Raw genomic sequence first — 19,129 nt, 5'->3', positions numbered from 1 at the left:
TTCAAATGTCAGTTTGCTTATCCCATATTCCACTGTATTTATCCTTGAGTAGAGATCACATCGACTGCGTTTACACCGTCAGCCCAATTCTGATATTTGTTTGAACTAATTGGTCTTTTGAGCAATCAACAGATTTGATGTGAAAATATCTGATGTGATTGGTCAAAAGACCAATTTGGTGGGAAAACATCAGAATTGGGCTGCCTGTGTAAATGCAACAATAGTATTTGCAGGAGAAAATGTCCAAATAAGACCTGGAGCATAAAATCACTTGAGAAAAGCCACATTGCTATGAAAATGTTGGGTACACACTCAGGAATATGTTTGCGTACTTACAGTGCATTCGGAAAGTATTCAGACCCCTTGACTTTCTCACATCAACACCATTATCCCAGAAACCTTAGACCCACTCCAATTTGCATACCGCCCAAACAGATCCACAGATGATACAATCTCTATTGCACTCCACACTGCCCTTTCCCACCTGGACAAAAGGAATACTTATGTGAGAATGATATTCATTGGCTACAGCTCAGCGTTCAACACCATAGTACCCTCAAAGCTCATCACTAAGCTAAGGATCCTGGGACTAAACACCTCCCTCTGCAACTGGATCCTGGACTTCCTGACGGGCCGCCCCCAGGTGGTGAGGGTAGGTAGCAACACATCTGCCACGCTGATCCTCAACACTGGAGCTCCCCAGGGGTGCGTGCTCAGTCCCCTCCTGTACTCACTGTTCACCCAAGACTGCATGGCTAGGCACGACACCAACACCATCATTAAGTTTGCAGACAACACAACAGTGGTAGGCCTGATCACCGACAACGACGAGGCAGACTATAGGGAGGAGGTCAGAGACCTGGCTGTGTGGTGCCAGGACAACAACCTATCCCTCAACGTAACCAAGACTAAGAAGATGATTGTGGACTACAGGAAAAGGAGGACCGAGCACGCCCCCATTCTCATCGACGAGGTTGTAGTGGAGCAGGTTGAGAGCTTCAAGTTCCTTGGTGTCCACATCAACAACAAACTAGAATGGTCCAAACACACCAAGACAGTCGTGAAGAGGGCACGACAAAGCCTATTCCCCCTCAGGAAACTAAAAAGATTTGGCATGGGTCCCCAGATCCTCAAAAGGTTCGACAGATGCAACATCGAGAGCATCACTGCCTGGTACGGCAATAGCTCTGCCTCTGACCGCAAGGCACTTCAGAGGGTAGTGCGTATGGCCCAGTACATCACTGGGGCTAAACTTCCTGCCATCCAGGACCTCTACACCAGGCAGTGTCAGAGGAAGGCCCTAAACATTGTCAAAGACCTCAGCCACCCCAGTCATAGACTGTTCTCTGTACTACTGCATGGCAAGTGGTACCGGAGTGCCAAGTCTAGGACAAAAAGGCTTCTCAACAGTTTTACCCCCAAGCCATAAGACTCCTGAACAGGTAATCAAATGGGTACCCGGTTTATTTGCATTGTGTGGCCCCCAATCACTCTTTTACGCTGCTGCTACTCTCTGTTTATCTTATATGCATAGTCACTTTAACTATACATTCATGTACATACTATCTCAATTGGGCCGAACAACCAGTGCTCCCGCACATTGGCTAACCGGGCTATCTGCATTGTGTCCCACCACCCACCAACCCCTCTTTTACGCTACTGCTACTCTCTGTTCATCATATATGCATAGTCATTTTAACCATATCTACATGTACATACTACCTCAATCAGCCTGACTAACCGGTGTCTGTATATAGCCTCGCTACTTTTATAGCCTCTCTACTGTATATAGCCTCTCTACTGTATATAGCCTTGCTACTTTTATAGCCTCACTACTGTATATAGTCTGTCTTTTTACTGGTGTTTTATTTCTTTACCTACCTATTGTTCATCTAATACCTTTGTTGCACTATTGGTTAGAGCCTGTTGTATTCAGCATTTCACTGTGAGGTCTACTACACCTGTTGTATTCGGCATTCCACTGTAAGGTCTACTACACCTGTTGTATTCAGCATTTCACTGTGAGGTCTACTACACCTGTTGTATTCAGCATTTCACTGTAAGGTCTACTACACCTGTTGTATTCGGCATTTCACTGTAAGGTCTACTACACCTGTTGTATTCAGCATTTCACTGTAAGGTCTACTACACCTGTTGTATTCGGCATTTCACTGTAAGGTCTACTACACCTGTTGTATTCAGCATTTCACTGTTAGGTCTACTACACCTGTTGTATTCAGCATTTCACTGTTAGGTCTACTACACCTGTTGTATTCAGCATTTCACTGTTAGGTCTACTACACCTGTTGTATTCAGCATTTCACTGTGAGGTCTACTACACCTGTTGTATTCGGCATTTCACTGTGAGGTCTACCTACACCAGTTATATTCAGCATTTTACTGTAAGGTCTACTACACCTGTTGTATTCAGCATTTCACTGTTAGGTCTACTACACCTGTTGTATTCAGCATTTCACTGTAAGGTCTACTACACCAGTTGTATTCAGCATTTCACTGTAAGGTCTACTACACCAGTTGTATTCAGCATTTCACTGTAAGGTCTACTACACCAGTTGTATTCAGCATTTCACTGTAAGGTCTACTACACCTGTTGTATTCAGCATTTCACTGTGAGGTCTACTACACCTGTTGTATTCAGCATTTCACTGTAAGGTCTACTACACCTGTTGTATTCAGCATTTCACTGTTAGGTCTACTACACCTGTTGTATTCAGCATTTCACTGTGAGGTCTACTACACCTGTTGTATTCAGCATTTCACTGTTAGGTCTAATACACCTGCTGTATTCAGCATTTCACTGTGAGGTCTACTACACCTGTTGTATTCAGCATTTCACTGTTAGGTCTAATACACCTGTTGTATTCAGCATTTCACTGTAAGGTCTACTACACCTGTTGTATTCAGCATTTCAATGTTAGGTCTACTACACCTGTTGTATTCAGCATTTCAATGTTAGGTCTACTACACCTGTTGTATTCAGCATTTCAATGTTAGGTCTACTACACCAGTTGTATTCGGCATTTCACTGTTTGGTCTACTACACCTGTTGTATTCAGCATTTCACTGTTAGGTCTACTACACCTGTAGTATTCAGCATTTCACTGTTAGGTCTACTACACCAGTTGTATTCGGCGCACGTGACAAATAAACTTTGATTTGATTTGTAATATTCATTATTTTCTGGATTGGTATTGGACATAGGAGCATTGTATTAGACTGAAGTGTTGTTGTTGTTTTTCATGCCCCCAATTTAAAAAAAAAAATGAATTGTTACAATTATACCTGAGGAATTGTAATGTTATTTTTGTGGGTTGATCTGCTAATTGTGCACAGAGCATAATGGGAAGAGGTCTGGCGAATGAGTTTCTAACTACATTACGTTAATAAACCGTTTCATTCCATTGACGTGAGGGACTTCATCTCCATCAGACTTTTCCCTTTAACTTGTTTCTGCCATAATAGTTTTCAACTGTTGATATTTCATCATTCTTGCGGCAGAGCGGCCCGTTGATTGATGTCAGGTCAAGGGTCAGGTCAAGGGTCTGACCTCAGAGACGTCGTGTACATATTCGTTTTAAGGCACACGACTCGCTAGACGTTTATTACGGGGCCTCCAGACTTCTAGAAAGCACAGAGGGTTGTTCAGATAACCTGCCAATGTCTAATCTTGTCCTTTTGGCCTTGTAAGAAGGTGACTATCTGATCCCACTGAATTGCCCCATTTGGTTGTCGTCATGTGACCTGTATTACAAAGGGTCTTTGTAAGAGTCTTGTACAGCAGACCTGGATCAAGCTAATCTACTGCAAAAATCACTGCGAAAGAAAGATTTATTTGGAATGAACAAACAACAACGAAGGAGATGGTAAAGATAAGGGGGTTGATGGATAACACACACTACACACACTACACACACACCCACTATACACACACACACTACACACACACACACTACACACACTACACACACACCCACTATACACACACACACTATACACACACTACACACTACACACACTACACACACACACACTATACACACTACACACACACCCACTACACACACTACACACACTTACACACACACCCACTATACACACACACACTACACACACACACACTACACACACTACACACACACCCACTATACACTACACACACTACACACACTACACACACTACACACACACCCACTATTACACACACACACACACACCCACTATACACACACACACTACACACACTACACACACACCCACTATACACACTACACACACTACACACTACACACACACCCACTATACACACACACACTACACACTACACACACACCCATTACACACACACACTACACACACACCCACTATACACACACACACAGGTCTACTACACACTACACACACACCCACTTGTACTTACACACACACCCACTATTCACTACACACACACCCACTATACACTACACACACTACACACACTACACCTGTTACACACACTACACACACACTATACACAGCTATACACACACCCACTATCACTACACACACACCCACTATACACACTACACACACTACACACACCTGTTACACACTACACTACACACACTACACACACACCCACTATACACACACCACACACACTACACACACTACACACACACCCACTATACACACACACACTACACACACTACACACACTACACACACACCCACTATACACACTACACACACTACACACACACCCACTATACACACACACACTACACACACTACACACACTACACCACTACACATGTATTCCACACACTACACACACACCCACTTCACTGTACACACACACCCACTATACACACTACACACACTACACACACACCCACTATACACACACACACACTTATACACACACACACATACACACACTACACACACACCCACTTTCACTACACACACTACACACACACCCACTATACACACACACACTACACACACTACACACACACCCACTATACACACACACACACTACACACACTACACACACACCCACTATACACTACACACACTACACATACTACACACACACCCACTATACACACTACACACACTACACACACACCCACTATACACACACACACTACACACTACACACACTACACACACACCCACTATACACACACACACTACACACACTACACACACACCCACTATACACACACACACACTACACACACTACACACACACCCACTATACACTACACACCCTACACATACTACACACACACCCACTATACACACTACACACACTACACACACTACACACACACCCACTATACACACACCCACTATACACACACACACTACACACACACCCACTATACACACTACACACACTACACAAACTACACACACACCCACTTACACACTACACACACTACACACACTACACACACACCCACTATACACACACCACACACACTACACACACTACACACACTACACACACACCCACTATACACACACACACTACACACACTACACACACTACACACACACCCACTATACACACTACACACACTACACACACACCCACTATACACACTACACACACTACACACACACCCACTATACACACTACACACACTACACACACACCCACTATACACACACACACTACACACACACACACTACACACACTACACACACACCCACTATACACTACACACACTACACACACTACACACACTACACACACACCCACTATACACACTACACACACTACACACACACCCACTATACACACACACACTACACACACTACACACACACCCACTATGGGTTACACACACTACACACACACCCACTATACACACACACACTACACACACTACACACACACCCACTATACACACACACACTACACACACACCCACTATACACACACACACACACTACACACACTACACACACTACACACACTACACACACACCCACTATACACACACACACTACACACACTACACACACTACACACACACCCACTATACACACACACACTACACACACTACACACACTACACACACACCCACACACCTACTGCAAAAATCACTGCGAAAGAAAGATTTATTTGGAATGAACAAACAACAACGAAGGAGATGGTAAAGATAAGGGGGTTGATGGATAACACACACTACACACACTACACACACTACACACACACCCACTATACACACACACACTACACACACTACACACTACACACACACCCACTATACACACACACACTATACACACACTACACACACTACACACACTACACACACACACACTATACACACTACACACACTACACACACACCCACTACACACACTACACACACTACACACACTACACACACACCCACTATACACACACACACTACACACACACACACTACACACACTACACACACACCCACTATACACTACACACACTACACACACTACACACACTACACACACACCCACTATACACACTACACACACACCCACTATACACACACACACTACACACACTACACACACACCCACTATACACACTACACACACTACACACACTACACACACACCCACTATACACACACACACTACACACACTACACACACACCCACTATACACACACACACTACACACACACCCACTATACACACACACACACACACACTACACACACTACACACACTACACACACTACACACACACCCACTATACACACACACACTACACACACTACACACACTACACACACACCCACTATACACACACACACTACACACACTACACACACTACACACACACCCACTATACACTACACACACTACACACACTACACACACACCCACTATACACACTACACACACTACACACACACTATACACACACCCACTATACACACACCCACTACACACACACACACTACACACACACCCACTATACACACTACACACACTACACACACACCCACTATACACACTACACACACACCCACTATACACACTACACACACTACACACACTACACACACACCCACTATACACACACCCACTATACACACACACACTACACACACTACACACACTACACACACACCCACTATACACACTACACACACTACACACACACCCACTATACACACACACACTACACACACTACACACACTACACACACTACACATACACCCACTATACACACTCCACACACTACACACACACCCACTATACACACACACACTACACACACTACACACACACCCACTATACACACTACACACACTACACACACACCCACTATACACACACACACACTACACACACCCCCACTATACACACACACACACTACACACACTACACACACACCCACTATACACACACACACTACACACACTACACACACTACACACACACCCACTATACACACACACACTACACACACTACACACACACCCACTATACACACACACACACTACACACACTACACACACACCCACTATACACTACACACACTACACATACTACACACACACCCACTATACACACTACACACACTACACACACACCCACTATACACACACACACTACACACACTACACACACTACACACACACCCACTATACACACACACACTACACACACTACACACACACCCACTATACACACACACACACTACACACACTACACACACACCCACTATACACTACACACCCTACACATACTACACACACACCCACTATACACACTACACACACTACACACACTACACACACACCCACTATACACACACCCACTATACACACACACACTACACACACACCCACTATACACACTACACACACTACACAAACTACACACACACCCACTATACACACTACACACACTACACACACTACACACACACCCACTATACACACACCACACACACTACACACACTACACACACTACACACACTACACACACACCCACTATACACACACACACTACACACACTACACACACTACACACACACCCACTATACACACTACACACACTACACACACACCCACTATACACACTACACACACTACACACACACCCACTATACACACTACACACACTACACACACACCCACTATACACACACACACTACACACACACCCACTATACACACACACACACTATACACACACACTACACACACTACACACACACCCACTATACACACACACACTACACACACTACACACGCTACACACACTACACACAATATACACACACGCACTATACACACACACACTACACACACTACACACACACCCACTATACACACACACACACTATACACACACACACTACACACACTACACACACACCCACTATACACACACACACTACACACACTACACACACTACACACACTACACACAATATACACACACGCACTATACACACACACACTACACACACACCCACTATACACACACTACACACACTACACACACACCCACTATACACACTACACACACTACACACACTACACACACACCCACACACCTACTGCAAAAATCACTGCGAAAGAAAGATTTATTTGGAATGAACAAACAACAACGAAGGAGATGGTAAAGATAAGGGGGTTGATGGATAACACACACTACACACACTACACACACTACACACACACCCACTATACACACACACACTACACACACACCCACTATACACACACACACACTACACACACTACACACACTACACACACACCCACTATACACACACACACTACACACACTGCACACACTACACACACACCCACTATACACACACACACTACACACACTACACACACTACACACACACCCACACACCTACTGCAAAAATCACTGCGAAAGAAAGATTTATTTGGAATGAACAAACAACAACGAAGGAGATGGTAAAGATAAGGGGGTTGATGGATAACAAACACTACACACACTACACACACTACACACACACCCACTATACACACACACACTACACACACACCCACTATACACACACACACACTACACACACTACACACACTACACACACTACACACACACCCACTATACACACACACACTACACACACTACACACACACCCACTATACACACACACACTACACACACTACACACACTACACACACACCCACTATACACACACACACTACACACACACCCACTATACACTCACACACACTACACACACTACACACACTAGACACACACACCCACTATACACACACACACTACACACACACTACACACACTACACACAATATACACACATGCACTATACACACACACACTACACACACTACACACACACCCACTATACACACTACACACACTACACACACTACACACACACCCACTATACACACACTACACACACTACACACACTACACACACACCCACTATACACACTACACACACTACACACACTACACACACACGCACTATACACCCCCCTTCATTCATTGGCTGCCACTGGGGGTGGAGAGGTGGTGCCTTGTACACTGCCTAGGTGTTGCCAATGACGCCCGCATAAAAGATCCTCACCAAGTCCTCTCACCTCATACGCGACACCGCCAGAATGATCATCAGTCATTGTCATACACAGATGTGGCTGTTGGTTGTAGCAGTAGCAGTATCACTGGGGGTGTCAGGGTCAGAGACCTCACACCGATCCGAGGCCCAGTCCCAGACCCTCCAGGCCCTCCACTGTCCGCCCTGTGAGAGGATCCACTGCACCCACCGCCGGGCCCTGAAGCTCCAGTGTAAAGGTGGCCTGACCACTGGGGTCTGTGGCTGCTGCCCAGCCTGTGCCAGGACAGCTGGGGAGAGCTGTGGTGGGACCTGGGACTACCTGGGCAAGTGTGACGAGGGGCTGGTGTGTGTCTACCAGGAGTCTGTCTCGGCTGCTGAGGGAATACCAGACGTAGAGGAACGTAAAGGTATCTGTAAAGCAGGTAGGATACACTGACGGACAACACCATGTTATTCAATGCACTTCTCTTATGGTGATCTGTGCAGGACAATTTGATCACTACAAGTGGTTGAACACTAAAACCATGTTCACTGTGAGCAGAGTGCACTGTCGCGAAATCAAGGAGAATATCCCTGGACCCAGATGATAGAACTGCAAGCATTCTAATACTTTACTACAGGGGGTGCGACTTTCACTGGGGACAGGGACAGGGGGGGACATGTCTGAAATTAGATTTTAGTCCCCCCCTAGTTTTGTAATTGGAATGTGATACAAAACGTGGCAACGGTGTGCTTTAGGACCATGGGGACGCCTCCGATTGGCCGGGTAGGCTATTTGGAGTGTTAATCCGACTGGATGGATAAAACAATTATTAGATATTTATATTTATGTGTCCCCTAAACGTCTAAAAACAAAGTTGCGCCCCTGCTTTACGATACACGATGCATGATAAAATCTCATTGGTTTTGAATGAGAAGCGATGAAACTGTGCTTCTGAATCACGGTCTGCTGCTCGTCCGTGTAATGAATCTTTAAATGATACGACGTACATTCCATACCTGAGATGTAATCAATTGAGCTGTGGAGACGTACGCACCAGAAATTGGCACCAACGAGGCTATTCTTATTTACGAGCTGTGAAATGCGAGTGTCGGTGAAGGAATCCTTTTTAATCAAATATACCTTCTCCTGTTAACAGGTAACACATAAATTACACCTGTTATCTAGACGTACGGTGAAATGAATGGTCCTACCCGTTGTCTAATCTCATGCTGATATTTATGGTCCTATCTGTTACTATCGTCTGTATAGTTAAGGATTCAATTGTTGTAGATTCTCCTATTTAATATATCCGACATCACAGAGAAATAGCCAAATCTGACCGTTACAGACAGCTCTATATAGGATGGATGCTCATGGTGGTCCCCTTCATTGTTTTATACACTATTACTAGTAGTAGTTTTACATGAATAGTAATGTATGGTTTAGGTTATATGACATGAATTTATTTATTTTTATTTATTTTATTTCACCTTTATTTAACCAGGTAGGCTAGTTGAGAACAAGTTCTCATTTACAATTGCGACCTGGCCAAGATAAAGCAAAGCAGTTCGACAGATACAACTACACAGAGTTACACATGGAGTAAAACAAACATACAGTCAATAATACAGTATAAACAAGTCTATGAATAGTAATGTATGGTTTAGGTTATATGGTTTAGGTTATATGACATGAATAGTAATGTGTGGTTTAGGTTATATGACATGAATAGTAGTGTATGGTTTAGGTTGTATGGTTTAGGTTATATGACATGAATAGTAATGTATGGTTAAGATTATATGACATGTATAGTAATGTATGGTTAAGATTATATGACATGAATAGTAATGTATGGTTTAGGTAATATAACATGAATAGTAATGTATGGTTTAGGTTATATGACATGAATAGTAATGTATGGTTTAGGTTATATGACATGAATAGTAATGTATGGTTTTTGTTATATGGTTTAGGTAATATAACATGAATAGTAATGTGTGGTTTAGGTTATATGACATGAATAGTAATGTATGGTTTAGGTTATATGACATGAATAGTAATGTATGGTTTAGGTTATATGACATGAATAGTAATGTATGGTTTAGGTAATATAACATGAATAGTAATGTATGGTTTAGGTTATAAGACATGAATAGTAATGTATGGTTTAAGTAATATAACATGAATAGTAATGTATGGTTTAGGTTATATGACATGAATAGTAATGTATGGTTTAGGTAATATAACATGAATAGTAATGTATGGTTTAGGTAATATGACATGAATAGTAATGTATGGTTTTTGTTATATGACATGAATAGTAATGTATGGTTTAGGTAATATGACATGAATAGTAATGTATGGTTTTTGTTATATGGTTTAGGTAATATAACATGAATAGTAATGTATGGTTTAGGTAATATGACATGAATAGTAATGTATGGTTTTTGTTATATGACATGAATAGTAATGTATGGTTTAGGTAATATAACATGAATAGTAATGTATGGTTTAGGTTATATGACATGAATAGTAATTTATGGTTTAGGTAATATGACATGAATAGTAATGTATGGTTTTTGTTATATGGTTTAGGTAATATAACATGAATAGTAATGTGTGGTTTAGGTTATATGACATGAATAGTAATGTATGGTTTTTGTTATATGGTTTAGGTTATATGACATGAATAGTAATGTATGGTTTAGGTAATATAACATGAATAGTAATGTATGGTTTAGGTTATATGACATGAATAGTAATGTATGGTTTAGGTAATATGACATGAATAGTAATGTATGGTTTAGGTAATATAACATGAATAGTAATGTATGGTTTAGGTAATATAACATGAATAGTAATGTATGGTTTAGGTTATATGACATGAATAGTAATGTATGGTTTAGGTTGTATGGTTTACGTCATTTACCGTCCTTTGTCTCATAAGCAGTTTTTTTCTTGGCAGTGCTGGAGACCCTGGATGTGGAGTCCTGTCGCCCAGAATGCACCTGGGAGTACTGTCAGGCCAATCCTAATGAGGTGTGCTCTGCCAGGTGGGTGAATATATCTGGACCGGGACATCTCAGTCCAAACCCGCAGTCCATTCCCTCTCTCCCTCTCTCCCTCCCCTCAGAGTTTCTACCTGTTTTCCTGGCCTGGAAACAGAACAATTCTCTCAAAAGTTAGGGTCAATTCTATTGAAAATCTGTCAGAATTGGAACGGAATTGATCCCCCCCAACTCTACCTCTCAGTTCTCATCACTTGCCTCCTCCCATGTACTACCCTTTTCGTGTCCTTTAAAAGCTGCATGAATTACTGTCTCTCCCTGCGGCAGGTCAGTGTCCCTGGAGAAGCAGGAGTGTCATGGTACCTGCCAGCACACGTCATGCTCCAGCTGTCTGGTCTTGAGACCCCCATCCTCAGCCTCCTGCCCACAGACCTGTGCCCCCTCAGACCCCACCTGCCTGCACCGCTTTGGGAGGTGTGTTCACAACCACCTGGCCGAGCCCCACCGTCACCACCACCACCCCATCTGCCACCACAACCTACAGGTGAGCTGCAAGCGTGTCAAGTTGCGAACGGACTAATCCTACCCAGAATTCTAACTGTATGATAGATATTTACATTTACATTTAAGTCATTTAGCAGACGCTCTTATCCAGATACAAATTGGTGCATTCACCTTATGACATCCTAAAAGATAGCAATTTCTCTTGTTGGTATCTACACCAGGGTAGCAGTGGTAAATGCTTTACATTCCTTATAATAGATTGAACATTCACAATCTGCTTTGGGATAATACATTTCTTCACCTTTTGAATGGTATATATATTTTCTCAACAGAGTAATGCGGAGGGGTATCTTGTGTGCTTGGTGCCTGGATGTCTGAACTGATGCTTTGAGAAGAAACTCCTGACTAAAATGTTCACTGATACAGTGTGTTACAGATACTGAATGGCAGCTATTTTCAAATACATTATTTGAATAACTTGACAATAATATTTTTTTTTGTGTTATATACAATGCCTGTGTACATTTTTCAATGTAATAAATTGACTGCATCTTGAATTTTGTGAATAAAAATGTTTGTTTTTTGTAGATTATAACATGTCTTTACATATACCAACACGCGCAATTGTATAATGTAGTGGATCAAATATCCATGTTGTTGTTGGGGTACAATAACAACACACATCTGAGTATCCTATCTTTCTGAGTACATGCTTGATTTGTAATAGATTTTAGACCGATGAGGTTGAGGGAGTGAATTTAGACAGAGCAATACTCTAATCCTCTCTGATAAAGTTTTATACAGAGCCTTCAGAAAGTATTCATATACCCCCCCTTGACATATTCCACATTTTGTTGTGTTATAACCTGAATTAAAATGTATAAAAAAAAAAAAATGTAAATGTATATTCTCACCCATCTACACACAACACCCCATAATGAAAAAGCTAAAAACATGTTTTTAGACATTTTAACAAATCTATTGAAAATAAAATACAGAAATATCTCATTTACTTAAGTGTTCACATCCCTGAGTCAATACTTTTTGTAGAGCACCTTTGGCAGCAATAAAAGCTGTGAGGCTTTCTGGGTAAGTAAGAGCTTTCCACACCAGTATAGTATTGTGAAACATTTGCCCATTATTATTTTTTAAATTCTTCAAGCTCAGTCAAATTGATTGTTGATCATTGCTAGATTTTCAAATAGACATATGTCAAAAATGTAACTCGGCCACTCAGGAACATTCACTGTCTTCTTGGTAAGTAACGGCAGTGTAGATTTCGCCTTGTTGTTTTTAGGTTATTGTACTGCTGAAAGGTGAATTCATCTCCAAGTGTCTGGTGAAAGCAGAAGGAAGTAGGTTTTCTTCTAGGATTTTGCCTGTGCTTAGTTCCGTTTCTTTTAAATCCTGAAAAACTCCCCAGTCCTTGATGATTACAAGCATACCTATAAGATGATGCAGTCAGCACTATGATGCAGCCACCACTATGATGCAGCCAGCACTATGATGCAGCCAGCACTATGATACAGCCACCACTATGATGCAGCCACCACTATGATGCAACCACCACTATGATGCAACCAGCACTATGATACAGCCATCACTATGATGCAGCCACCACTATGATACAGTCACCACTATGATGCAACCAGCACTATGATGCAACCAGCACTATGATGCAACCACCACTATGATATAGCCACCACTATGATGCAGCCACCACTATGATGCAGCCACCACTATGATGCAACCAGCACTATGATGCAACCAGCACTATGATGCAGCCAGCACTATGATGCAACCAGCACTGTGATGCAGCCACCACTATGATGCAGCCACCACTATGATGCAGCCACCACTATGATGCAGCCAGCACTGTGATGCAGCCACCACTATGATGCAACCAGCACTATGATGCAGCCAGCACTATGATGCAACCAGCACTATGATGCAGCCAGCACTATGATGCAACCAGCACTATGATGCAGCCAGCACTATGATGCAACAAGCACTATGATGCAACCAGCACTATGATGCAACCAGCACTATAATGCAACCAGCACTATGATGCAGCCAGCACTATGATGCAACAAGCACTATGATGCAACCAGCACTATGATGCAACCAGCACTATGATGCAGCCAGCACTATGATGCAGTCAGCACTATGATGCAACCAGCACTAAGATGCAACCAGCACCATGATGCAGTCAGCACTATGATGCAACCAGCACTATGATGCAACCAGCACTATGATGCAGCCAGCACTATGATGCAGCCAGCACTATGATGCAACCAGCACTATGATGCAGCCAGCACTATGATGCAACAAGCACTATGATGCAACCAGCACTATGATGCAGCCACCACTATGATGCAACCAGAACCATGATGCAGCCACCAACCACTATGATGCAACCAGCACCATGATGCAGTCAGCACTATGATGCAACCAGCACTATGATGCAACCAGCTCCATGATGCAACCAGCACTATGATACAGTCAGCTAGCTCTATGATGCAGCCACCACTATGATGCAACCACCACTATGATGCAACCACCACTATGATACAGCCAACAAACACTATGATGCAACCAGCACTATGATACAGCCATCAATCACTATGATGCAGCCACCACTATGATGCAGCCACCACTATGATGCAGCCACCACTATGATGCAACCAGCACTATGATGCAACCAGCACTATGATGCAACCAGCACTATGATGCAGCCAGCACTATGATGCAGCCAGCACTATGATGCAACCAGCACTGTGATGCAGCCACCACTATGATGCAGCCACCACTATGATGCAGCCACCACTATGATGCAGCCAGCACTGTGATGCAGCCACCACTATGATGCAACCAGCACTATGATGCAGTCAGCACTATGATGCAACCAGCACTATGATGCAGCCAGCACTATGATGCAACAAGCACTATGATGCAACCAGCACTATGATGCAACCAGCACTATGATGCAGACAGCACTATGATGCAGTCAGCACTATGATGCAACCAGCACTATGATGCAACCAGCACCATGATGCAGTCAGCACTATGATGCAACCAGCACTATGATGCAACCAGCACTATGATGCAGTCAGCACTATGATGCAACCAGCACTATGATGCAACCAGCTCCATGATGCAACCAGCACTATGATACAGTCAGCTAGCTCTATGATGCAGCCACCACTATGATGCAGCCACCACTATGATGCAGCCAGCACTATGATGCAGCCAGCACTATGATGCAACCAGCACTATGATGCAGTCAGCACTATGATGCAGTCAGCACTATGATGCAGCCAGCACTATGATGCAGCCAGCACTATGATACAGTCAGTCAGCTCTATGATGCAGCCACCACACTATGATGCAGCCACCACTATGATGCAGCCAGCACTATGATGCAGCCAGCACTATGATGCAGCCAGCCAGCACTATGATACAGTCACCACTATGATGCAGCCAGCACTATGGTGCAACCAGCACTATGATGCAGTCACCACTATGATGCAGTCAGCACTATGATGCAGCCACCACTATGATGCAGCCAGCACTATGATGCAACCAGCACTATGATGCAGCCAGCACTATGATGCAACAAGCACTATGATGCAACCAGCACTATGATGCAACCAGCACCATGATGCAGTCAGCACTATGATGCAACCAGCACTATGATGCAGTCACCACTATGATGCAGTCAGCACTATGATGCAGTCAGCACTATGATGCAACCAGCACTATGATGCAACCAGCACCATGATGCAGTCAGCACTATGATGCAACCAGCACTATGATGCAACCAGCACCATGATGCAACCAGCACTATGATACAGTCAGCTAGCTCTATGATGCAGCCACCACTATGATGCAGCCACCACTATGATGCAGCCAGCACTATGATGCAGCCAGCACTATGATGCAACCAGCACTATGATGCAGTTGAGCACTATGATGCAGTCAGCACTATGATGCAGCCAGCACTATGATACAGTCAGCTCTATGATGCAGCCACCACTATGATGCAGCCACCACTATGATGCAGCCAGCACTATGATGCAGCCAGCACTATGATGCAGCCAGCACTATGATACAGTCACCACTATGATGCAGCCACCACTATGATGCAGCCACCACTATGATGCAACCAGCACTATGATGCAACCAGCACTATGATGCAGTCAGCACTATGATGCAGTCAGCACTATGATGCAGTCAGCACTATGAAGCAACCAGCACTATGATGCAACCAGCACTATGATGCAACCAGCACTATGATGCAACCAGCACTATGATGCAACCAGCACTATGATGCAACCAGCACTATGATGCAGTCAGCACTATGATGCAACCAGCACTATGATGCAACGAGCACTATGATGCAACCAGCACCATGATGCAGCCAGCACTATGATGCAGCCACCACTATGATGCAACCTGCACAATGATGCAGCCAGCACTATGATGCAGCCACCACTATGATGCAACCAGCACTATGATGCAGCCAGCACTATGATGCAGCCACCACTATGATACAGCCACCACTATGATACAGCCACCACTATGATGCAACCAGCACTATGATGCAACCAGCACTATGATGCAACCAACACTATGATGCAGCCAGCACTATGATGAAACCAGCACTATGATGCAACCAGCACTATGATGCAGCCACCACTATGATGCAGCCACCACCACTATGATGCAGCCAGCACTATGATGCAGCCACCACTATGATGCAGCCACCACTATGATGCAGCCACCACTATGATGCAGCCACCACTATGATACAGCCACCATCTATGATGCAGCCAGCACTATGATACAGCCACCACTATGATGCAGCCAGCACTATGATGCAGCCACCACTATGATGCAACCAGCACTATGATGCAGCCACCACTATGATGCAGCCACCACTATGATGCAGCCACCACTATGATACAGCCACCACTATGATGCAGCCAGCACTATGATGCAGCCACCACTATGATGCAACCAGCACTATGATGCAGCCACCACTATGATGCAGCCACCACTATGATGCAGCCACCACTATGATGCAGCCACCACTATGATGCAGCCACCACTATGATACAGCCACCACCACCACTATGATGCAGCCAGCACTATGATGCAACCAGCACCATGATGCAGCCAGCACTATTATTGCATAAAGAGTGAGTCCATGCGACTTATGTGACTTGCTAAGCAAATGTTTACTCCTGAACTTATTTAGGTTTGCCATAACAAATGGGTTGAATGCTTATTGACATCAAGACGTATCAGCTTTTCATTTTTAATACATTTGTTTAAAAAAAGTGTAAAAACATAATTCCACTTTGACATTATGGGGTATTGAGTGTTGGTCAGTGACAAAAAAAATAATATATATATATATATATATATATATACAAAAATCAGGCTGTAACAGAAAATGTGGGAAATAATCAAGGGGTGTGAACACTTTCTAAACGCATTGTCCACCTGCATAGAGGTTACTGAATAACCGTCTTTATGAGCCTACAATAACAAAGTCAGTAGAAGACAGGAATACTGCCTGGCCCAACAATAGGCTGTTTGTTCTCTGAACGTCCTTCAGATGTCTGTCTGGCTTATATAAAGTGGCTTCTGGTGAAGAAATAGTCATCAAGAAAGGGAGGGGGGAAAAAAACGAATTCACAAGTACAGGTGGTCATTTTTGTGAGAAGTAGGTGTTCATTGAGCAGCTGAGTTATCAGTCATTCCGCAGACATTTTTAATATCTCAGTTACAATCACAGGCTTCTGAAAGACCACACACGATCAAATTTAAGGACGGCGATAAAACAAATAAATCAAGATGATGTCAGCTGCTTCTCCGCAACAATTTTAATTCCAAAAGGTATTAATTAATAAAAACATTGTGAAATCTGATAAACCACAGTTAAGTAGGACACAGTCTGAAAGCATTAAAAAAATATATATGTATATATATATTATACACCTAGTTGGATGTTTAGGTTGTTTTC

The 19,129-nt window shown here is 43.3% G+C and overlaps 1 protein-coding gene and 1 long non-coding RNA gene across 2 annotated transcripts; one reads left to right on the top strand and one right to left on the bottom strand.

Annotated features, from left to right (window-relative positions):
- Positions 1-1,744: 1,744 nt before the first annotated feature.
- Positions 1,745-2,486, bottom strand: LOC127912239 (uncharacterized). Its single transcript, XR_008081615.1, has 3 exons — positions 2,419-2,486; positions 2,076-2,341; positions 1,745-1,999 (listed from the first exon to the last, which is right to left on the bottom strand). It is a non-coding gene; the product is annotated as an uncharacterized LOC127912239 (long non-coding RNA).
- Positions 2,487-9,645: 7,159 nt separating this feature from the next.
- si:ch73-330k17.3 (IGFBP domain-containing protein) lies at positions 9,646-13,655 on the top strand. Its single transcript, XM_035756647.1, has 4 exons — positions 9,646-10,025; positions 12,552-12,639; positions 12,922-13,138; positions 13,431-13,655. The coding sequence occupies exons 1-4, from the start codon at positions 9,650-9,652 to the stop codon at positions 13,479-13,481; spliced, it is 732 nt and encodes a 243-aa protein (XP_035612540.1). The 5' UTR covers positions 9,646-9,649; the 3' UTR covers positions 13,482-13,655.
- The last annotated feature ends 5,474 nt before the right edge of the window (positions 13,656-19,129 follow it).

The sequence above is a fragment of the Oncorhynchus keta genome, chromosome 26 (assembly GCF_023373465.1).
Source record: "Oncorhynchus keta strain PuntledgeMale-10-30-2019 chromosome 26, Oket_V2, whole genome shotgun sequence".
Taxonomy (NCBI): Eukaryota; Metazoa; Chordata; class Actinopteri; order Salmoniformes; family Salmonidae; genus Oncorhynchus; species Oncorhynchus keta.
The sequence above is the reverse complement of the archived record's forward strand: the minus strand, read 5'-3'. Positions and strand labels throughout refer to the sequence as shown.